A 24558-nucleotide genomic window follows, 5' to 3' on the forward strand; every position below is an offset into this window, starting at 1 on the left:
ACAGTCCAATAATTAATTCTTATTAAGATAATTTGTTATGCTATGTAAGACTTTATAGGTAAATGTAAATGTAATAAATGAAACATCATTCTATCATGCTGACTAAATCTAATCGCTTGGAGATCCTTACTACAGTGTTACAGAAATAAGCTATATGTCTTACGTGAACTTGAACACCCATGATTATAGTAGCCCACACACACCCCCCCACCCAAACCAGCTCTCCATCCCCTCCAAAAAACCTACACCCTTATATAGGGATTCAAAAAGGTGCACACTAGGGATGCTTACACTTTAAGCCAAATCCCCTATTCTCCAGTTAGGATTTTAGTCTTCTCTAATGCTCACTTCTGATTATGTCTGAGGTCTCTTTCTTTTGTTTCCTTTAATTCCTACAACTTTAGAGTTCCCCCTCTCTGGTTGTTCTGGCTGAACACCAAATTTGGCTGAGAACTGTGATACCAAACAAAGTGATCTGAAATCCTAATTACAAGTTCAACTGCTAAACAGGCAGCTAAGCTAGCAAATCAGAAGTGCCCAACTATCCAGACAAGCTTCAGGGACTGAGGTCTGAGGTGCAAAGGAGTGCCCCAAGCGAGAGAGGAACAACACAGGCTTGGAGTATCAAGGTATACTTTAAACACGTTTTATTCTCAGTGGAAGAGCCCAAAGGAGCAGTGACAGTAGCAGGGGACAGACTCAAGGAGGGCCCAGCTGCAGTAACTGTCACTCCTTTCCACAGCCGGCCCCTGTCCCCCAGAAGCTCTCTTCTCTACTCACCCCACTCCTCCGTAACCCCTCACCCGGCAACAAGCCCACCCCACGAGCCCTCAGGACTCCCAAGCTACCTCTCCCCACTCCACCGAAGCCAGCAGCCTTCCCCTCCACTTCCCCACCTCATCTGCCCTCCGGCTCCTCACCGGCCGGCTCCTCACACCTCCCCGCCTCGCCACTCTCCTCACACCGCCGCTCCCGCACACTGCACCTACGCTTGCTCGCTCGCCCGCCCGCCCGCCTTCCGCTTCCTGCCTCAGGATTGGCTGTCCGCGGCATAACCCCGCCTCCCTCCGGTCGCGATTGGCCCTTGTGCCGGAGCGGCGGTTCGGCGGGGCGCCGCGCGGTGGGCGGGCGAGCGGCAGCGGCGCTGCTATTGGCGGCGAAGGCGGCGGCCTGCAGGTTAGGCTGAGTCGCCGGGCGAAGAGAGGGGCGAAGGGGCTATTGTTGCCGGATCGCCGAGGAGAGGAGCCGGCGGACACCGGGGCCGGGCAGCGCGGGCCTCAGCGGCAGCCATGAGTGGCGGCGTGTACGGGGGAGGTGAGTCCGGCGCCGCCTCGCTTGCCCGTCCTCCCCTCCCCCCCCGCGCCCCGCGACCGTTGGGCTCGGCGCCGTCCCGTGAGGCGGCGCGTGCGAGCCTTCCCCTGGGCGCTTCCCGCCTCCCGCCGCTCCCTCAGGCCCCGAACCCGGGGGGGGCGGGCGGGCGGGACGGACCGCGGCCCGGCTCTCCCACAAGTCCGTAGCGGAGCCGGAGCCCTCCCCGTCCCTCCGTTTCTTAGAGGCGGGGTGGCAGCATGCGTGAGGAAGAGGAGGCGGCTGCAGGCCTCGTTTCTGTCCCTCCCGGCGTCCTTTCGCTGAGATGCTTCCCTCGGAGACCGGCCGAGCCGTGGCCTTGGGCTGAATTAGCGCTGCTGGGGTGCAGGGTGGCCCGAGAAAACCCCGCGCTTTGGAAACCGGGGTGTCGTTTCCTCCCAGGGCACTTCTGCACACCCTTCCGTCGGGACTAAAGTCCGGGTGTTTTGTTTCAGACTTTGGTTTTCTTGAGGGGGTGCAGAGCACCTCAGCGAGGATCCGTACACGCAAGGGATGAGGGTGCTTCGTGGTGTGGCAGCCTTCATTTACAAAGTCGGTGTCTTCAGGGCCACCGTTCTAATTCTGATCACCCCCAGGAGGTCTGGGCTCGTCTGGCTTCGTGTGACTGTTAAGCGAGCACCTTTTGAAAGCTTTATCTTGTAATCTATTTGGATGCAACTGTATTCTCCCTCTTCTGTTAAAATTCCCCTTTTATTTATGCCAAAGGAAGGTATTGGAATGTCCAAGCAAAAGCCTGTCTGCAGTCTTCTAACAGCTCTCCAGTAACTGGAGTTCTGAATGGAGAACTTTCTCCTTGCCTTGAAAAAGATGCCTTGACTTGCTTTTCTTCTTCTGCAAGCAAAACAGACAGTGGGCAGGGAAGGGTCAGGATTGTAGTAGAGTGTAATAACCATTCACTACCTCTTTATTAACAATCTTTTCAGATGAAGTCGGGGCTCTTGTTTTTGACATCGGCTCGTATACAGTGAGAGCAGGCTATGCGGGCGAGGACTGTCCAAAGGTGAGAATCTGTGTAACTCAATGGAAATGCAACTTGAATTTATGCCTTAGGTCTTGTTAGTTACGAGTTTTCAGAATATGCTGGTTTTTGTTCTGACTGTATTGTATAGGGAAAGCTCAGAATTTATGAGGAAAAAAACCACCCAAAACGTTAATAATTCTCATGTACTGCTTACCTTTTTGCCTTACAGGTTGATTTTCCAACAGCCATTGGTGTGGTGCTAGAAAGGGACAATGGCAGCACTCTGATGGAGATAGATGGTGACAAAGGCAAACAAGGGGGCCCAACTTACTACATAGACACCAATGCCCTGAGAGTTCCAAGGGAAAATATGGAGGCCATTTCACCTTTAAAAAATGGAATGAGTATGGTGCTCTGTCTTTTTCTACCTGTTTTTAAAATAGCATTGCTAGGCTGCAAAGTCATAGCTTTCATGTAAACAGATGCTATGTATGGCAACAGAAGCCAGAAGAATGGATGCCTGATTTACACATTGCATGAAGTATAGTTGGTTTACAGTCTCAGTGGACTTTCAGCATAACTCTTGAAATGTTATGATCATCGTGATTACAGAGGAAGAGAATTTTGCAACGCTATTAAAGGAGTTGTATGGCTGCGGAGGATAGCTTTTGACTCAAGAGCTCTATGCAAAAAAAGTGTTGGAATACCTTTATGTATTTATGAAATGGAACAAAACTTAGAGGTAACTAATCTGCTTGCTTCAATGTTGTTACAGTTGAAGACTGGGATAGTTTCCAGGCAATTTTGGATCACACTTACAAGATGCATATTAAATCTGAAGCAAGTTTGCATCCTGTCCTTATGTCCGAAGCACCAGTGAGTAAAAGCAGCTTTGGATTTTGATAAGTCTCAACTGTATCTTCTTGCTGACTCTACAAACATTAGTCTTGGACAAGTCTGATATTGGCTTGTAGGTTCAAGTGTTAAGACTTAGCTATAGAAATAACAATTTTAAAATACTTTGCCAGGTTCTGGAAAGTAATCAGTTTAAAAAAAAAAAAAAAGTCTAAAAAAGAAAACAATTTGAAATAGTTTGCCTGAGTTCTGTTAGAAAGTATTTGCAATGTGCTGTTGTTTTTCATTTATCAAAAAGAAGACAGAATTAAAAAAAAAATTACTGCCTAGAATAAAAGCAAAAAGATGTTTGGATGTCTTCTTAAGTTACGCTTAATAAAATGCTATTCAAAATCTGCCACTTCATTCAGCCTTACAACTAATATTACGTGACAGAGAATAATATTTATAATGGAGAAGCTGTAATTTTTCTGTCTTCGTTTCTGTAAATGGCCCTGTAAGGTAAGTGAAGTGGATGAATACAAATTTCTGGGAAAATAGGTGGACAAGGTTTCTTTCACTTAATAATGCTCAGCATTTGAAGGACAGATCTTAAAGTCAGAATACAAAAGGTAGACATGCCATACAAAAGTTATGCCTTTCTTTAATAAAATCTTATGAAAAGGATTTTCTTTTTCATTATTCCCTTGTGTAGAATTGTAGCTTGTGGAGTATGGATGAATTTGGAATGGTTATTTCATGTTTAATGGCTCAGTGGGTGTCTGAATAGAGGTTCCCGTTAACATTCTCCTTGCAGACCTAATCTTACTTTTATGTATTGGCTTGGAAAAAACTTCACTTTTTCAGTAATGTGTAGAATATTTGATACATATCCTGGCTTATTCACAAGTACAGTAGAACTGTAGGAAGATACCTTGGAAACAGGAAAATCTGGATTTATTTTTCTTTCAACTGGGCAAGTTATTTCATGTATCTTTCCCCTTGTCAAATGGGCATGTTACTTGTTTTAGAGAGTTCTTTGAGAGACTGATACTGGAAGAGCTATAGAAGTGTAAAGAAATCTGTTGTAACAGTAAGTGTATATCACTTTTAATTCTGTGTGATAGATAAGCATTAATGTATTGTAGTACAATTGGAATAAAAAAGGTTCTAAAGAAGTAAATTACTAGAAATCTGCCTCTATAGAATTTTGATATGACTTGAAACCGTGGCCATAATAATTCTAATTACTTCTTTATTATGTTAGCATTCATGTAGTGTGCTCTCATTATCCTCAAGATAAACATATCTCCCTTTTGTCACTTATTTGTGGTTTGGTTTGGTTTTTTTCTTCTAGTGGAATACTAGAGCAAAGCGTGAAAAACTGACTGAATTGATGTTTGAACACTACAACATCCCTGCTTTTTTCTTGTGTAAAACTGCTGTTCTAACAGCGTATCCTTTGGAATTTTTCACTGCTTCCCCACCCCACTCCCTGCCACCCCCGGAAATTACAGTAAACTTATTCTAGGCAATTCCTAGTATAACAGCATGTCTAACTTTTCTTCTTCGGATTTAATTTTTCCATAAACATCTAAGGAGGAAGTAAACAAATTCCATTTCTGAACTTTAAAGCTTTAGAGCTCAGTTCTGAAGTTCTCCCAATCTGACTGTTTTCCTTGGAGGCAATGTTGTCTTTATTGTCTTTCCCCTCCCCACCTCCCCCCCTGCCTTTCTAATTTTTTTTCGCCATTGTATACCATGGGTAAGAATAGTACAGACCTGAAATGGTGTTGTCCAGACTACTAAATACAGTAATTAGAGCTTGAGGTTCCCATAGCCTTAAGATGAATATTTGTAATTATTTTAAACTAACAACATGTTTCCAGCTTCAGAGTCTAAATGAGTTGGATGTACTTAGAGCTTGCTGCATAATATTCATGTGAAGTCTCACCTTTGTACGTCCAAAGCTCAGGATAGTTCACAGATAGAAGCTGAAAGCCATTCCCTCTATGAGGTTGTGCGCTTTTTAGAAAGACAATGCACACTGGAAAACAGCAAATCCTTTTGTAGAGCCAAGGAATAACACATCATGGTCCTCATTCCTAGTTATGCGCTAACTGTATGGCAACATTTTTTACTAAAGTGAAAATTACAATATTTTCCTTAATCCTTTTGGCTAGTTTTGCTAATGGGAGATCTACAGGTCTCATTTTGGATAGCGGAGCAACACACACCACTGCTATTCCAGTGCATGATGGATATGTACTTCAGCAAGGTAAACATTTTCATGAGTAACAGCATTGTAGTATCAAGGTTGAGTTAGCTTTCTTTCTGCTTTTACAGTTTTGTTATTAAGTATCCCCTTAAATATGGAAAAAAGCCCTAACAGTGTTCACTGACAAATAGTTTGTAGGGAGAGTTTATTTGTTGGTGGGATGTTTTTGGTTTTTTTATTCTCTTTTTGTCTTCTAGGTATTGTAAAATCACCACTTGCAGGAGACTTTATTACTATGCAGTGCCGGGAATTGTTTCAGGAAATGAACATAGAGATAATTCCTCCATATATGATTGCTTCAAAGGTGGGGGAAGTAACTTTATTTATTAAGTGTTTGCTTGGGGAGAGGCTTAAATGGTTAACTGATGATCATGTTTCCTACAATCTCAGGAGGCAGTTCGTGAGGGGTCGCCAGCAAATTGGAAGAGAAAAGAGAAGTTACCCCAGGTCACTAGGTCTTGGCACAACTACATGTGTAATGTAAGTAGGTCATTTCTCCCACTTTCAAACTCCCCTAGGCCTCCCATAAAGAAGTTTTGTGAGTATATCAGGTTTTCCTCTTGAACTAGAAAATCTTTAAAAAGTCAGTATCAATTCTGTAAATTCTATAAAATTGAAAATTGACATTCTCATAACCATATTATTCTTAACTCCATAGTGTGTCATTCAGGACTTCCAAGCTTCTGTCCTCCAAGTATCAGATTCAACCTATGATGAACAGTACGTCACTGTTTTCCTTCTTGTAAAATTAATTACCAGTTGTGTGTGGGGTGCTTACCCTGTTCATTACTGTTGGCTGGCTTTATTGCAGAAGAAGTTTTTAGATAAAAACTGTTTATTTCTGAAAGTAGAAATACAGTATACTTCCAGGTGATAGTTTTTTATTTAATATTCCAAAATGCATGAGATCATACTAAATATTATGGAATGTGTAAGTCATATCAATCACAATTTTCCCATTAAAACCTTAGTTTATAATGCTACTTAGATAACTTAACATCTTGTTTACATAGAGCTTTGATGTGTTAACTTTCTGACTGATGCTCTAGGGTAGCAGCACAGATGCCAACAGTTCATTACGAGTTCCCCAATGGCTATAACTGTGACTTTGGTGCTGAGCGTCTAAAAATCCCTGAGGGATTGTTTGACCCTTCAAATGTAAAGGTAAAACAACTATGATCTGTAGTAATTGGAAGGCTTTAAATTACTAGATTATCACATGGCTTCTTTTTCTATGATATTCTTAATTTCATGATTTGTATGTGTGTGTTCACACTGCATGGTTCTCTTGGGGGTAGAATTTGCCTGTGTTGTTTTAGGGTTGGGCAAACGAAGGACGAAATGTAGTTCAAAATGGGTAGTGATGAGCTGAATGGGATAATAGGATTTTATTTTTTTTTCTCCTTTCCCTAAGTAATGTTTAGCTCCCTCTCTAGTAATACTTGTAAATTCAACTCATTCAGGGCTTTCATATGCCTTGCTCTTTTGAAGCGATGATGTGTAGATTACTAATTTTAATTCTAGGGTTTATCTGGTAACACGATGTTGGGTGTGAGCCACGTTGTCACAACAAGCGTTGGAATGTGTGATATAGACATCAGGCCGGTAAGTGTTAGTCAGACTTGTATTATTTTAAGGCATAGATATTTTTGTGCTGATATAATTTTTTGGGACTAGAACACTGTTGATGAGGAAACGTAGATTTCCTAGGATAATGATAAACACATTAGAATAATTCTCTTAAGTATTACATATTTATATATGGGAATATGTACAATTACAGTTTTGTCTTACAAAATGCTAAATCAGGATTTTTTACTTTTACTTGGTGTTTCTACCTATATTTAAATAGCTAACGTCCAGATTTTGTGGCTGGCACTGCATAATGTGCATTGGGTTGGCTTCAAATGAGCATTTTCTGTTCATAACTTTGAGTGTTATCTTCAGATTTTTGGGCATGGCAGATAAACTTTCTAAACATAACTAATCATATGGAACTTTTATAGAGATTAGAAGAAAGAAAAGAGGTATTAAAGGAAAACTTCCTTTTTAAAACTGTGTTCTAACTTTCTCAGATGTCAACTTGAAAATATTCAAGTTTGATAAGGACCGCATGGGGGTTGTTTAAAAAATTTTTCCTTTTAACTGGCATGTCAGGCAAACTTAGTAGGCCAGGCCATGGTTTTTGTTCACCAACTGCAGCATTAGTAAGATTGAAAACTGTTGCAGTGCTGTGGGGTTTTCCTGTGTGCTTGGAATATCCAGCTGTAGGAAAACCAACTGTGTGGTTACAGGAGATATCTGTAGGTATAGGGTTCTCTGTAGTAGAAAATATTCTGTGAAATCATTTAGAACCATTAATCACATAGCTTCTGTCTTCTTTGTATAGTTTAATATTAAGCTGTCTTGAAATATTTTTCAGGTGACTAAAAAATTAATTGGATTGGGAGAGGTAATATTGTTGGCATCAAGTAATTGTAGTATTGCTGTTGATTATATGTACTTGTGTGCCATTCGTCTCTGTTCTGTGAAATGGTTGTTTTCAGAATGATTTCAGAGATAATATTGTAGGTTGCTTATTCTCTTTTTAGGGTCTCTATGGCAGTGTGATTGTAGCAGGAGGAAACACTCTAATACAGAGTTTCACAGACAGATTGAATAGAGAGCTGTCTCAGAAAACTCCACCGGTAAAACAACTCTTTAAATTACTGCATTGAGTTACTTATCATTCTGCTTTTCTGTCACATAAGTTCACATGCATGTATCATAGCTTCCACATTGTTAGGAACCCAACAGCTGAAGAGATTTCTGTGGGGCAAGAGATCTCCTTCTCTAAAGAAAGAAGTCTTGAAAAGTTCTTGTATGAAATGAATTCCAGCAGATATCGCAACTGCTTTCTGAACATTTTACTTCTTCATTCCTGCTTTCAGATTGTGATTCTAAGTTCTGTAATTGTCCCTAAGCAACAGCCACTATTTCCCTTGATGGTCTCTCTTCTGAAGTGTTGCTGACTAATTTGCGGCATATTCAGTCATTCTGCCTGAGGTCTTGTCACTTTGTCATGGGAATTGTTCTTCCTGGATTCTACAGGCAATTCAACCTACCCATAGATAAAACCTGGTGATTTAACATACTTGTATTTTCTTTTTTAATCACTTGATGTCAAAGCAAGTATTAATACCTTACACCTGTGTTCTCGAGAGCACATATAGCTTATGATATTTCTTGAATATTCATATTCAAGAAAAAATGTTCTACTTGTAGCAACTCTGAAATGAATGTTATGAGAAACTGAGAAAGGTAGTTACTCACTGCTTCTTGTAACAGGTGAGGAGGAACCCACTGAAATGCAAAGATTTTATTGCTATGAGGCATTTTGAAAACAAAAGGAAGGAATGGGTCTAAAAAGCACTAGATGAGTTAAGTTCAGCAATGTTAGACATTTTAGTCCCAGTGCGCATTTTAAGTAGCCCAGTGTTAGAGATGACAATATATAGTGCAAGTATTATTGCTCTCTACCTGCCCTATTTCTAACCTTAAGCGTTTGCTGTTGCTCCCTCTTGGGAGACAAGACAAAAGCCATACATGTTCTGTTCCACTGTGGCTATTCTTGAATTCTAAGTACAGGGCAGATGAGCATTATTGCAAGTTTAATAAAATTGACCTGTTTCACCTGCATGTTGGTATATACACCAAATTCCTTGTGCTGTCCTTCTCTTCTCCCTAAAGGCCACCAGCCTACAGTTTGTCTGATTGTTCTTTCATTTTACCTCCTTTTCTATTCAGAGCATGCGCCTGAAGTTGATAGCGAACAACACAACAGTGGAGCGGAGGTTCAGCTCATGGATTGGTGGTTCAATTTTGGCTTCTTTGGTTAGTAAACCTGTGTTACTATGTTGCTATGCTAAGCAGCACTGTCACCGAAAAAGCTAATTCTGCTTAAGTGTGCGTTGCAGGGTTTGTGCTACCCTAGCAATAATAATCTTATCTATCCTTGTGGTAAGGTGAAGAGAATCTATTTAAAAAAAAACCAAAACATGAGCATTTCTAATCAAAAAATAACTTGCCATGTTCTCCCATTTTTAATGGCAAGGTGCAGGCTTGACGTACACTATCCAGAAATGATATGTATATAGTACACCATGAACGTAGTAAACCTGTTTCTGCATCATATTCCTGAGCTTAATTCTATAAGTTACTGAGTACTGAAATGGTTTGTGGGGATTAATTTAGCAGTATGGGAAAGGGAGACTGAAATCAGCTTTACAGTGCTGCACCTTCCTGTCTTTAGTTTAATTGCTAGCAATATAAAACTCAAAGGAAAAGATAGTTAAGGAGGTCAAGTCCTCTAACCTCATTTAATGTAAAGATTTGCTTGTTTTTCATCATAGGAGAAGTTAATCATGTTTCACTTCACCTTCATTTGTTCTCTGATTTTTTAAATATTTTTTTTTAATTGTGTGTTTTGTGGTTGTTTTGTTTTGTTTTGTTTTTTTTGTAGGGTACTTTTCAACAGATGTGGATTTCTAAGCAAGAATATGAAGAAGGAGGGAAACAGTGTGTAGAAAGAAAATGTCCTTAAACCTCTGACTGTGAAAACTGCTGCCTGCTCAGTGCTCCTTCTGTTTTATAGCTTTAGCATACTCAGGAATGTGATGGACTCTTTTTTGTAGAAAGTTTATATTGGATTTTTTGCATAATTCAAGTTCCATTTTAACAAACCTTAGAAATTTTGAGAGACCTAATTGGTACTATCATAGAAAAAGGATGTTTACATCCCTTGTAAAGCAATAATTCATGTAACAAGCATTTTATAATTTTGTATAAATATCTATTTTCTCTAGTATCTTTTCCTGGGAACAGCTTTACAGGTTAGCTAATAGATAGAGGCATAACCTTGCAAATGCCCATGCAGATTTATTAAAAATCTCATCTACTTTCATATATTAGTCTTCCTTGCTGGTACTTTGGCCTTAAATTGCTCTTTTTTCTCTCTTAAAAAATAAAATTTCGTATTTTATATTTGAGCAACTTTGTGAGTACTTGCAGAGAAAGTTACTCTTTTGTTTTAAAAATGGAAAGTTTGTATTTAGTAATCTACTATAGGTGACTCAGTTCAGTGTAAACTTTTACTGTCCTGTGGAAGTGTTACATTCCATGTAGTGAATGTTACATTAAGCACTGGTTTGCTAATTCTCTATTATGGAGCAGTTTCATTTCAGTAAAGAATCAGTGCTTTCCACCTGATTTCTAGGAATGTATATAATGCCTTTGTGGTGTAGGTGAGAAGCAAAACTTGTTTGAGCCAGGGAAGTTAAGGCAAAGAATTGTCTGTCCAAGCCCAGAATAGTCACAGAAGACCTCAGGATGTGGCTTGATGTTTTTACAGGGAGCTCTAACTCAAAGGGGCAGTCACTACTGGTTTATGGCTGGTATAGCCCCCTCAGATGACTCACAGCAGGGTCAGTAAGTGCCTGCATTTTGCAATGGGGAGTGTGCACTCAGGGTTGGAGGAAGTCAGATGATTTTTTTTTCAGCGGGAACTGGCTGTCAAGATGCAGTTCTATGTTACCCTTAAGCTTACTTTAATTTACAGCTGTGTGATGTTCTGTATTGGGACACAATGAAGTTTTGCTCCTTATCTTAAAAGCTGCGGAAAACCAAATAGGATTTAACTGATTTAAAAAAAATAATAATGTAAACAGTACTGCTAAATTTTTCATATCCTAAAAGACCTTTTGGGTAAATAATGATGAGGCCTCTAGTTGGAAACAGTTTCACATTACCTCCAAACAATAAAGTAATTTATCAAAACCATCTGCTTTTGTCTTATCATGATAACCATTAGTTGCTCGGGACAAAGTTGTTTAGTCCAGATTTTTCAAAGCTATTGACCAACCATCTTTCTCTTACAAAATGAGGCAAACTTAAAGTCAGCTACAATAGGTGATATAAGCCACCAGCTAGTGCTGTCATACCGGAAGAAAAAGACTTGGTCTAGTTTGCATTCAAGTAGAACGTGGAACGTCAACTGAACTCGTAACTTAGCATGCTGCAATGAGTAATGCTTTATAAAGTTACTGTGGCATCAATGAAGTACTAAAATTGACTGGACAGCTTGTAGCTAGAGGTTAAGATCTGAAGTAGGCTTTTTTGGTTTCTCTTCATGAATTGACTGCATTTTAAGCTTTCCTTGTGTGTCATGTGCTTAGGTTTCATTATGTCTAATCCAACTTATCTTCTGTGTATGTTAAATTACAGTATAATGGTGCTATCTGTGAATGTTCTAGCACCTTATGGAGAGCAAAACACTTTCTGTAGAGTTTTGGTTTAAGAATTGGGTATTTTGTGTGATGCAGAGGAGTAACTGAAGGTCAAGATGATGGAGAGGCGTCTATCTCTTACAGTTTTGGTTCCCTTGGAGTTTCCCATGTTTTATGAGATTATATTGCATAGCGCATTTGCTTCCTGAAAGACTAGTATTTGTGACTTTGTTCTAAACTTCTGCACAATCTCATCTGAAGGTTAAAAGCTTTCATGAAGTAGGTGTTTACCATCAACTGGGCGCAGTAGCAGTACCTTTCTACTTCAATTTCATAGAAGACTATTACCAGTCTTCCTTCAAACATTTTGCACACTGCAAAAAAACATTGCATAGATGTTTGAATTTGTCATAGGTACCTAGAAATCTAGGTATAAAGACCACATTGTCACAAGTTGACACACTAAATATTTCATACTTTTTAACAAGCCAGACTTAAAACAGGAAAAAAGTTTGCCGTAGCAGACTGAAGAGTGTATTTTCCCATGCTTCTGTGCAGAAAGCACATGTAACTTGGGTGACATACCTGTAACTCAGATGATCAGGGAACAAAGGCTAGTATTTGAGCTTCAGAGGCTCTCGTGTTTCTGTCTGGTTTTAATGCATGTTTGTTAAACTAAACCAGGTAAATATTATCCCTACACTTTATACTTTCATCTGGCAGACAGTTGCTGCTTTTCACTATTAATGATGTATATCTTACTTTCATAATAGCTGGTCAATAAGTCATTTTTCAAATATTTCTAGAAACAACTGTTAGGATTAATTAGAGTTATGCACCAAAGCTGCTTTTTAATTCCAGATCACAAGTTTAATTTAGGTCAAATGTGGGATTAAAAAAAAAAAAAAGAGACTCTCAGGAATGCTCAGTCGAGCTGTTCACTGGTTTCAGAACTTGTTTCATGTTCCAGTCAGAGATACTCAACCAATTGCTTGCAGCGCTCTTCCAGCATGTTACTGGCTCTGAGATTTTATGGCAAGGTGAGGGAACTTCCTTTCCAAGACCTTCCGCCTCGTCCTCTCTAGGTTTTGCCTCCTTGCCCTTCTGCGTAAAGATTTTTCAAGTCTGAGTCTGAAATAAAGAAGTCAGCGTGGTTAACTTCTAGATAGCTTGTAACAACCTTAATAAGCTCAACCCTCTAATGAAATAGAGGTTCCCAGTGATTAACAACTTCACTGTTAATTAGCTTTTGATAAGCAAAAATGCCTGCAAGGCAAATTTATTTTTTTCTTCTGCTTTTGAGTTCTACAGAAATTCAACCTCTGGGAGGATCTTACGTAGTCTGCATGTAAAGTTACTTTTACAGTGCAACTTCATAGATAACCAAATCTCTTAATAACTAAAATGGGAAGAGCAAAAAGAAACAGAGCAAGCTGTAATTTTAAAAAGCCTTATTTTCAGTCTACTAGCTGTAAAAAGAACAAGATTACTACTATTTTTTCCTTGCAAAGTGGAATAAGAAGGACTGAAGAACAGATCAGAAATAACTTTCAATGTCAAAAAAGTCTTTTTACCTGATGAAGTGATTCACATGAGGTAAGTAATAGAATTTCTTCCTTTTGTGTCTTTTGTTCAAGTACCATGGTATTGGCCATTCCTTATAAGTGTACCTATTAAAGACAGATAAGTGATTATGTAATGTATACTTTTTGTCTTCATTCTTGGATTCTACCAGTTACACTTGGTTACAGTACAGTGATAAAGTGGTCTGACCAGTAGATCGCAGAATTTCTATGTGGGTATTTACTTTCAGCTCTACTGCTGGCTTGGTTTATAACTACGTCTCATACATAGCTCAGCATCTTTCTGTAGAAAGTGGTCATACTTTAAAAACTGTAGGTGTTTGAAGAGAGGGCCCACTATAGTAGATAATGATTCTTTGCATTTATATTTTAAAGTTACTCCTTCATAAGAAAACTTCCAAAAGCTGATGTGAACAAACTGCATGTGAAGAGAGTTTTGTTTCTACTACAATTTTCTTTTAAACGCCAGTATTAGGAGTGTCATGTCAAGAGCAAATCTGCCAGAACGTAAGTATTTCCCTCTAAATATAGACTCTTATTTATTTTGGGGGTTTCTCTTGCATTTGGGCTGCACAGATGGCTTGTGCAGACTCACCTACAGACTCCAGTGCATCCACATTGCATCAGACCTACTACTATGTGTATTGCAGAGGTTCTGCATGCATATGCTTAAAGACCATTTCATGTTGTCTGTCCCTTCCCCCTGCTTTAACTGGGGACTGGGCTTCCAAGTATATGGGCAAACCCTTCTTCATGGACAATGTTTCCAAGCAGAAAGAGGCATACAGAAGCCTCATTCCTAAAGATGTAGATCTAATGGTTAGTGCACTTAGTACTCTGCTGATTTATATTTAATGGGTAAACAAATGAAAATTCAGCATTATTATAATGTGTGACCTTCTGTTATCTACACTGTTATTGCAGAGCTGAATACTGTAGTTAGTGCTTCAAATGCCAATATGATGAGGGTAAAATACTGGTTAATGAAAGAGCAGGTCCTGCCAGAGACTTCAGCATCATCACCTGAAATTACAGATTATTGAAAGTATCTGGACAATAAATAATTCTAAAGGTAGAAGCTTCCAACAAAGTTAAATATCTGCCAAGACTAGTAGGGAATTCCAACAGATGTTTATGTGGTCTCATGCAGTACTTTGGGTGGTTGTCGCCCAATATATGGATTTTGCATTATAATTAGGGAAGTCCAGGTGATTCAACTTGAACAGTACTCCCTAGTTCATTCATGTGTTACAGAATAGTTACAGTAACAGACATCCTCTGAGTACAGAAATCATATTAGTTACATGGAGCTAATTTTGTTATAATTAATGGTAGAGTTTGAATTATTTAGTAGCAATTATAACCACATTTAAAAAAAAAACAAAACAAAACCAAAAAAACAAAAACCAAAACTCAGGAAGCACCTGAATGCTGACCAGAAAACATGTGTCTTTCCATACAGTACATGCATCCTTTCTTGATTAGATAAGGATTTTCTAGTAAAGAGATGTACCGCAAGCAAAATTGACACACATGAAAAAAAAGTTCTCTTTTCCTTACCAGTAGGTGCGTCCTAAGAAGTCATGTCTCCACTCGCCAGGTACTGGTTTTTCATGGCCAGTTTGTAAAAGCCTCAAAGCAATTTCTCTTTCTCTGACAACCAAGTCTATATTTTTCATAGACTTTTCTACCTGGAAGTAGGAAATGGTTTCAGCTTGGGCCAACAGAACACAATGCTGACAATTTAAAAGATCTCAAATGAAGATTTAAGACAATATTTAAAGGAAAAGCAAAGGTAAAACATACTAGGAGTTCCATCGTGAGCCATCTCACAGTTGTGAACTGAGTGAAACAGCTGAATTGGTTCTGTGTACTAGAACAGTGAAGAATGGGTGCTTTAAAAACCTAACTTGCAAGCAGAACAAATATGAAATAACTGACAGTCTGATATCTCATTAAAGACTAGCTGGCTAATACACAAAGCCAGATCTAATGCTGATGCTAGAAGTACAGAAAGCTCTGAGGCAGAAAGGAAGTAGAAGCAAATAGAAGACATGCTGTATGTGTTTCTGTCAGATGGTTTGCACTGGCTGTTTGTTATTCTAGTTTTCACTCTGGAGTCTGGTCACAGCCTCAGTAATGCCTGTTGGCTGATTAGAAAGCTGCCTTGACCAAACTATGACACTTCGAGTTGAAGGTTTTTAGTCAGGTCTGTCTCATAATATTGCTGTACCACACATTACATATGGCAACATGTTAAATGCTCTGGGAAGCCGCTAGAGCTAATTTTAATAAGCAGATGGCTGTATTTTGGCTCAGTGCAATCATAGTATTTAACTGGTGCTTGACTTCTACTTTTCTTGGGCTTCAGCCAAAACCAAACAGGCAATTAGTAAGATTTGACTTTTGAAGTGCTGGGGCCACTTACTTAAGTTCCCTCCCAAAACAAGTTCTACTGTGATTTTTAATTGCTGAATATGGATGTGTAGGTGGGACTAAGCAGAAAATACTGTTCAGAATGGGAATCGAAGTACAGTTGAGAAACCGTATTAGCATAAATTAGAACAAGATACACTAGGAGATCCAGAGCAGGGTTTTACATTAGATCTGCCCTAATTTATAAGTACAGCAATGAAAATGACAAGTAGAAGACCAAAAAAAGCAATGTCTGACACAAAAAAGAGAGATCATAATGCAGTTGCGGATGTGTGTGATGGCAAGTAACAGTCAAATTATTAACTATACAAAGAAATTCAAATTAACAATGTAATGGTTAGACTCTTCCATAAATAAATTGGACAGATAGGGGAGTATCTGAGAATATCTCTCATGTCAAACAGCTGGATTATTTAATTGGCCAGTGAAGGTGCAGATTTCCATCTGTGCAATTGATTTATAAGTAAATGAAATTTTCAGTGGCAAAGATACCAGGGAAAGAATTTAATAAATTAGTGGCAGAATTGCAATAATGCAAAAGAAGGAATGAATGACAAAAGTGAGGACAGCAAAGAACCAAAGGGCTCAAGTTTGGAGAAGACAAGGTCAGAGGCAAGAAGTTGGCAACAGTTAAGTAGCTAAAAAAAGTTTGTGGAGGGTAAGGATAGAGATAATGTAGAAGTTTTACCAGGAAGTTTCTAGAAATCCTCTAGTGCAGTTTCAGGGCATGAACATGGCAAAATATTTCTTTATGTAACAGGTGGAGAGGCCTTTCCCACTATGTTGCTTGAGCACAGTGTTTGTGCATATACTAAAATCAGGGAAATAATTTTAAAAAATGGTCTTTAACAAGTTTATCAACACTTCACCTTTCACTCAGCAATTTTACTTAGAGTTATATTTTTAGCTAGTATGAAAAAGTTACCTTTTCTAATCGTTCTGGACTTGGCATAGGCCTGAGCTGTCGTTTTGATTCTTGCTCTAAAGTTAAAAGCATGTTTTTTTCCTTCAGTAGGACATACCTAGATCAGAAAGCACAGTACTTCAGAAATAATTTCTGGATTATTCATGCACTACCCTGCTGGATAGAGCACAGCTGTCCAACCTATAATCCCATATCCTATACCTGCTAGCTTCATATAGAGAAGTGAAAAGATACTGACCAACTGCAGAAAGCCCCGTAGAGGCAGGCAGGGGAGGGCTGATATACATGACATACAAGGAGAGGCTGAGAGAGACAGGTTTACTTAACCTGGAATAAAGAAGGCTAAGGAAGGAAAAGGTTAACACCAAGTAGTCTTCCAATACCTGGACAGAGCCAGACTCTTCTTACAGGTGCACAGCAAAAGGACAAGATACAGCAAGGAAAAAACTATTCACAGTAATAATTCAGCACTAGTTTAGCCGTAGCACAGGTTGCCTAGAGTGGCGAAGCTTTCAAAATCAGAATGGATGCAGACCTGAGCAACCTGATCTCATACAGTGGTTAGGCCCGCCAGAGGTCACTTACAACCAAGCCTGTCCTGCAGTTTGAACAACCCCCAGAGGGCTCAGACACAGCCTCTTCGTACCAAACCTGAACCCCTTGTACTAGACGCAACTATCACACAACCACCTGCAGTTGCAGTACAGCATTTGTATTCTGAGCAGTACCAGAACTTGGGCTGCTCCAAGTCCAAAGCAGGCTTAAGCATGCAGAGCTGTATGGCAAACTAAATTCACTGGCTAGTAAGTTCACTAGCCACAGTTTAATAAAACAGGCAGAGCTGCTTTGAAAGAAGAGAAGCTACTTCACTAAAACTTACTTACCAAAGTTTGTGCAAATCTTCACTACTCTTACCCCTTAGCTGCTTTATATTCCATGCATCCCCTGTAAAAAAAAAAAAAAAAAAAAAAAAAAAAAAAAATCAATTAACTAGAACAAACTTCTCTTATTCTGGGAAAAAAAAAAGCTTCTATTAGCAGGGTCTGCTGACTCAACAGAATAAGGATCACTTTTTAAAAAAATACTATCTCTTAGAAAGCTATTCCTGTGGATATTCAGCTTTGCTTTGAATATACAAATACATTAAAAAGCCAATGACATGTACTGTTTATTTGTGTTTGTAAAAAGCTAGGAACAGGGAAAGCTGTAAGATGATTCTTTATATTGAAATACTTTTCTTCCCTGGTACTGTATATGTCATCAAAGAATGTCTCTTCTGTGATACACTCTCACATAAGAGCACGGCAGAGGATTTACAGCAAAGTATTTTACTGCATAATAGCTATTTGCTTTCATAAAACGCAGAATACACACAAAAAAATAAAATTAACAGGCAAAATGCACAAGCATATTTACATACATATACATAAAAAAATTTTATGTAGCTATGAATACTTCCTATAATGCAAAAGAGTAGGTCAGATTTCAGCTGAGCACAAGTGGCTCAAAGATCACTATCAGAAATGCTAAATATAACTCACCTGACTTTACTGTTTTTTCTCCCCAGTTTCTTGGATCATCAAAAAATTCCTCCAGACCTCTCCGAGACAAAGTAGTGTGCAGAAACTTCAACTGATGGAGGGGCTCGACTTTTACTAGGTTCTCGTGAAATAGGTTCAGCGTCAATCTGAATAAAAATTCAAGGGGATACTATATACGATAGGAAAAACAATACTCAGCTAAATGAGAATGTTCCTTTCCTTCATAAGGGCACAGGTCCTACAGACAGATGAATACCACAGTCTAAGGGGAAAGGGCACAGGTTCAGTTCTTCATAAAAACGTCTTCTCAGTGTTGCCTTCTCCCCTACCCTTTGTCTCATGTCATTATCATTTCCGGATACTCCGAGATAAGTAACAATTTGAAAATTAAAAAAAAGAGTAAGTTTGAGCTACGTCCTCTTACGCTGACTTTAACTAAATGGCAAAAGCAGTAAACGCGGCGCACAGGCACAAGGAAAACCCCGCGCTGGAAGCATAACGGCTGGCAAAACAGCGAGGTGCAGAGGGAAACGCTTCACTCTACGCTTACCCTCTGCCCGACGATGTAAGCCGCTCCGCAACCCCCAGCCGAGGTGTCAGAAGCCAGGGCAGCCGGCCAGCCTGCCTCCCGCCAAGGCCGCGAAGGGCGCCTCTCCCTCCTCCGGGACACCGCGCCACGGCCCACCCCAACCGGCTCCCGGCCCTCAGCCTCCCCCGCCCCGGTGCCTACCCGGGGAGGCCGGCGGCCGTCCAGCCCGGCCGCGCTCCCGACAGCCGCAGCGCGCCCGTGAGGCGCCGGCACAGGGCGGCCATCGCCGCCGCGCCCGCCATCGCCCCCGCCGCCCCTCCCACAATGCCTAGCGCCGCGGACGGCGTCCCGCGAGGGCGCCGGAAGGAGAGGGAAGGCTCTGCCCTTGGCCAAGATGGCGCCCGCCTAGCTTCACCTCCGCCGCGGAGAGCGGCGCCGCCGGCCCCGCCCCCGTGCCAGTTCCAGCTATGGCGGCCATGAGCCTGCTGCTCCGGGCAGCGGCTGCCTGGGGAGCTGGGCGGGCGGCGAGCGGCGCGGCGGCCGGCGCCCGCCTCCCCTGGCTCGCCGGAGCCGCCCGCCTGCCCGGCACCGTCGGTAGGGTCTCGGCGGCGGGAACGAGGCCGGGAGGCGGGCGTGTGAGGGGCGAGTGACCTTGGGGAGCGGAGGAGAGGGGCCCTCCTGAGGAGAGGGGCCCTCCTGAGGAGAGGGGCCGCCGCCTCAGGGAGGTCGGCGTCTCGGCGGCCCAGCGGGTGCGGGGCGAGGGCCGCCGTCTCGGTCCCGCGGCTGGGGGCGGTGGCTGCGCTCGGGCCTTTCCCCGCTAACCTTGTCTGTGGGGCGGGAAGGCGGGTCTGGGGCGGCGGTGGTTGCGGGCCGCCGCGGCGGGTCTCCCTTTGGGGTGAGCGGGTGTAGGAAAGGCGTTCAGCGCGCAGGAAGGTCCCTCGCCGGGGTGCGAGGTGTGTCTCCGTGCCGCTGAGAAATTACACTTCTCGGGTAGAACGTGGATCGACGTTGGCGGGAGGCCAGACTTGCTGACGGGCTCATCTGTGAGCTTACTTGGCCCTGCATAGTGACTGACGTTCAGTGACTTATTTGTTGGGACTGGCAGGTAGGAATAGATCTATGTCTAAACTCGGGAAGAAAAATACCTTTTGGTTTTTTCATATGCATCGTTGACCTTATCCTGGCACAATCACCAAAGGGAGAAGAAAACATAATACTTTGGTTCAATTTTCAGCTCCTGTACGACATAGCAGCAGCCATGGGAAGAGAATGTTTATTATCAAGGCAACAAGTTTTTATGACACTCGATTTCTGAACTTGTTGGTGAGTTAAAACCAAATTTATTACACTCAGTATAACGCATCTCTTGCAAATGGTGTAAGAGACTCTAAAATAGAATTTTTCCCCACTGTTCACATGACAGCATCTAATGTGTGGTTGGCACTATTCACATACACCAGAATTTTCAGTCCTCCTCCTAAAGAATTTTCTGTCATACGTCATAAAATCAGGGCCAGATGAAGTAAAAAGATTGGCTAAATGGCAAAGATTATGACAGGTACTTAAATTAATGCTGTAGTAGCGTTCTTAAATTATGCGTCTCTATTCATGTATGTGTACCCTCCAAATGCTTTCCACTCCATCTGCCTTTTTAAAACCTATTAAGTTACTCTTCTGCAGGGTTTGCCTTCAGTTACCTAAACCCACTAACACCAGAGATTAGACTTGGGAAGCCTGACCTGAGTTTGACCCCTAAAAAACTAGGTTTCGGATAAAGCCTATTATGACAAGTAACAGTCAACTTGATACAACTCCCTTCATGTGATCAGGCTTCCTTTATAGGTCTTCCACAGTTACCAAAGCCAGCAGTGGTTGTATTTATGTTGGATTACATTGCATTGATGTTAGTGCCTCATTACAGTTAAATGCTGAAGCCAGTCATCACAAGATGCTGAGATGGCATTCAGGGAAAGCATTACTGTCTGCTTCTGCAGAGATTGGCCTCCCTGGGAGATTGAAAGCACAACTAAATAGGCTCATGGACTGACACAGCATCGCTGTTTCTGTATTCTAGTTTGTTAATTAACTCATTTTAAGCAGCAATATGTCTTTGCCTACAACATCCCTATCTAACCTATGAATGCGAATCTAAGAGTTATTGGCTGTTACATCATTTGCAGACTATCCTCATCTAAATTTTGTCAGGCTTCTGAGTTTCCCATACTGTTTCTCTTTCTTTTTCTCCCCTATACAGAAATTCTATATATTTCTGACAGGGGTACCAGTGGCACTATTCATAACATATGTCAACGTCTTCATTGGTGAGTGCTCTGTCCTGACTAAGCTAAGTACACGGTTAAAATTATTAAATAGAAACTAAGCACGCTGGATAGAAAAAATAGATCCTTTAAGGCTTGGTCTTTGGAAGACTATGAAATAGGCCTAACAATTATGGTAATATTGTATAAGTACCTAGAAGATGCTCCCAGTATTTTTATTTTTCTGTAGTTGTTGCTTTTAAAAAAAAAAAAGCTTTCCACATTTTTAAAAATGGAGAAATTCTATCTTTTGACAGCCTTTCAAACATCAGTGAGGTTTAGTGAACAGTTCTTCAGTATTCAGATGAGGAGTCTGTATTATCTTGTTTTACATATTTCTTTAAGAAGGCTGCATACACGGCAACTGTTGATTTTTATCTAACAAAAAAGCCAAAATTCTGCTTGGCAATATGTGTTTTAAATCTACTACTGTAATAATATGGAATTCATTTACTAGAGAAATTAGGAAAAATCCATGCTTTTAGCTCAATACTTTAAAGGGCATTTCTGTGGACTCGATCTTAGTTATTTCTTCTGTACAGCTGCTAATTTCACACTTCTGTTGTGTGGCTTAAAGCCTGTGAGATACATGCAGTGTGAAGTGTCTGGAAAAAAATGCAAGTCCAATTTTTCTGAATAGAGTTCAGATTGAGGGATTAAGTGCTCTCTGTGTGAAATAATGATCTTCTCCAAATGTGAAAGGCAGAATATAAGGTACTTAAAAAAAAAAAAAATACTTGAATTAAATGTTCCTCCCCTTCTTTTGTTGTCAGGTGAAGCTGAACTTGCAGAGATTCCTGAAGGTTATATCCCAGAGTACTGGGAATACTACAAAGTGAGTGTAACATGTAAAAGGGCAGCATGTTATGGACAGCCTTCCTCCTGATGATGCTTTTGGGAGTAAAATGTGTGGAATGTGGTAATGAGGATGGCCATATCCCTGCCATTGGATATCAGTGTAGTAGAACTTGAATTGTGCAATTATGATTTTAGTAAACTTGCTTATTTTCTGCTTTATGGAATGTGCGTGTTGCTGTAGGAAATCTGTTTATTGACACAAGTAGATGCAAGTGATCTGTAACTTTATGCCAGTAAATTGCTGAAGATATATGCCAAGAATTCTTTTATAATATTCCTAAATAGTAAGAACAGTCTTCTGTTCTCTTTATTCTTAGTGTGCAGTTTTTCTCTTTGTTTCTTGCTCTAGAACTACAACATCTTAAGATACTGGAGTTTATAGTGACCTTACTTTCTTTTGTTTCAAAGTCCAACATCACACATGCTTTTATATCTAGAATTGAAGATTTTTATGGTCAGAAACTCAAGGTTATAGTTTTTTCGTTTCATTGTATTTTCTTAAAATTAGTCCCTGGCTTCTTGCTGCAAGCACTTTTTTGGTTTTGATAGGAAGTTATTGAATTCAGCAATACTACTATGACTGTTTTGACTCATTTAGACTTTTGTTCCTATGCGGAAGCAAAACTTTAAAATGTTACTGATCAAAGTAAGGTTTGGAGTCCATTTCTGTGATTACAGGGGCAGTTTAAGGAACTTTACTTCAACAGAAAGAAAATAAATCACATGTCTTCCATTAACTTTTAATTTTGCTACAGAATAGTCATCTGCAGGTTATCTTGGCATTAAAAATGGCAAAAAAAATACAGCTTTTTAGGGTTTTGACGTTACAAATAGTTGAACATGTTTTTAATTTTACTATTATGGTTTGAATGGCAGCACCCATAGTGCTGATGATGTGTTTTCAAGACCAGGAACGTGCAAAATGATTTAGTTATGACAACATTTCTACTTGGAAGTTGCATGAATAACCTCTGCTTTTGTATTTTCCAGCACCCTATAAGTCGCTGGATAGCTCGTTACTTCCTTGACCCCCCTGAAAAGGACTATGAGAAAGAGATGGCTTTGCTTGATGTCGAAGCAAAGAAAACTGAAATGAGGTATGTTATATAGTTGAGGGTTTTAAAATACTGATACATACTGTAGTTGACTCTCTTATTTTGCTTAACATACTGAGTTGGATGCTGACATAACGTGCTTATCCATGTATCACTTGACCCTGGGTGCTTGCTGCACTGATTGGTGGCAAAGTGGAAGTTACAGTATCTGTAGTCCCTGCCTTCTCAGTATTAAGATTACCAGAACTGGAATGATCCAAGGGCAGTCTTGTAAAACAACTGTCTCTTCAAAACAGTTCATATTTATAAAGGTATAGCTGTGTCTTCCTGAGTCAGGAAATGGACAGCTCTTTTTGCTACTGCTAGTGTTCATAGCTTAACTGAGTAGCTAAATGACAGTTTACAGGACTGATCATGTTCCTTGTAGCTGTTGAAAATTTTGTGGGCAGCAACAACGTTGTACTGAGTTTATTCTATACTTACTCAGGAGTAAACTGTGGTGGTAGAAGAAAGTCTGAATTCCATAAACTGTTGCTATTGGGACCAAGACAGCATAGCTCCTTCTACCATCACATTTACTTCTGATTTCCATGCTCCTATTTATTTTTAGTTGAAAACTATATCAAAACTGTATAGCCCCTTATGAGGCAAGAACCTTTGACACAACTGCAAGTATTTTTATTACTCTTTTGTGAGATGACTTGCTGAAAAAAATTGAAATAGCAGGATGTAATAGCTCATGTTTTAGTTGAACCCTTCATATTTTGGTATTGCCTATGATTCAGTAGTATTTATAAACCACAGATGCTAAACTTATTGCTGTTGTCAGTAATGCCATGATGTTAAACATCAATATATGTATGATCAAAAGCAACAAACTTCATGCTGAGTGTGTTTGTTGCTCCTTTTTTTTAGGCTGATGCAGTTGGAGGCACGCAGACTGATGAGACACAGGGGAGATGGACCTTGGTATCATTATGAAACACCAGATAAAAATCTCGTTGACAATTCTATGAAATCCACACCTGACAATTAAATCATTTTAAGATAGTATGCATGGTCTTAAATGCATACCAACAAATTGTGACTGCTATGTAATATACATCCTGCTGTTTACTGACAGCCATTAATAAAAATAAGCAATGTTTGTGTTGATTCTGATAATTGGAAAGAAATTGTGTGGCAGTTAAGCTCATATAGCTGTTAACGTTGTTAATTAGAGAAAATGCCTTATGGCAGTTGCCAACAATTACACCTTTTCTCCAGAACATCAATGTAGAATGGGCTTTGTGACCTAATACATGTGATACAAGTTGGTAATGTTAGTCTTCATCATGTGATTTCTAGTATTTAAAATTTTAAATGAAAGGTATAGGAAACTGTAAGACTTTTTTCTCTCGCAATGCCTGTGTCAGATAATTTGTGGAAGATGAACTAAGTAAGAAAAATACCTTCAGATCTTTGGAATCTTTTATCTGCCCCTTTAGAGAAATACTTTCTTTCTCATTACCTGTAGTCAAACTCGTCTTTCACTATTTTTTCCCAACTTACATACTGTTCAACATCTGCTATCATTTTCTCTGCATGATCTCAAAAGTTTCTCTCTTTA

The 24558-nt window shown here is 40.2% G+C and overlaps 3 protein-coding genes across 3 annotated transcripts; 2 read left to right on the plus strand and 1 right to left on the minus strand.

Moving 5' to 3' along the window:
• The first annotated feature begins 1127 nt into the window (after window positions 1–1127).
• Window positions 1128–10461, plus strand: ACTL6A (actin like 6A). Its single transcript, XM_075031441.1, has 14 exons — window positions 1128–1314; window positions 2292–2368; window positions 2559–2733; window positions 3105–3205; window positions 4521–4618; window positions 5347–5441; window positions 5639–5745; window positions 5832–5921; window positions 6100–6161; window positions 6491–6605; window positions 6966–7046; window positions 8033–8128; window positions 9228–9314; window positions 9943–10461. Exons 1-14 carry the CDS (start codon window positions 1290–1292, stop codon window positions 10021–10023), a joined length of 1290 nt encoding a protein of 429 aa, XP_074887542.1. The 5' UTR covers window positions 1128–1289; the 3' UTR covers window positions 10024–10461.
• Window positions 10462–12529: 2068 nt separating this feature from the next.
• On the minus strand, window positions 12530–19020 carry MRPL47 (mitochondrial ribosomal protein L47). The gene is made up of 8 exons (XM_075033148.1): window positions 19000–19020; window positions 18740–18915; window positions 18190–18335; window positions 17533–17593; window positions 16649–16745; window positions 14848–14978; window positions 13279–13374; window positions 12530–12835 (listed from the first exon to the last, which is right to left on the minus strand). The coding sequence occupies exons 1-8, from the start codon at window positions 19018–19020 to the stop codon at window positions 12718–12720; spliced, it is 846 nt and encodes a 281-aa protein (XP_074889249.1). The 3' UTR covers window positions 12530–12717.
• Window positions 19021–19152: 132 nt separating this feature from the next.
• Window positions 19153–24334, plus strand: NDUFB5 (NADH:ubiquinone oxidoreductase subunit B5). The gene is made up of 6 exons (XM_075031444.1): window positions 19153–19312; window positions 19953–20041; window positions 20973–21039; window positions 21810–21871; window positions 22885–22991; window positions 23865–24334. Exons 1-6 carry the CDS (start codon window positions 19186–19188, stop codon window positions 23983–23985), a joined length of 573 nt encoding a protein of 190 aa, XP_074887545.1. The 5' UTR covers window positions 19153–19185; the 3' UTR covers window positions 23986–24334.
• The last annotated feature ends 224 nt before the right edge of the window (window positions 24335–24558 follow it).

Source organism: Buteo buteo, chromosome 7 (assembly GCF_964188355.1).
Source record: "Buteo buteo chromosome 7, bButBut1.hap1.1, whole genome shotgun sequence".
NCBI lineage: Eukaryota > Metazoa > Chordata > Aves > Accipitriformes > Accipitridae > Buteo > Buteo buteo.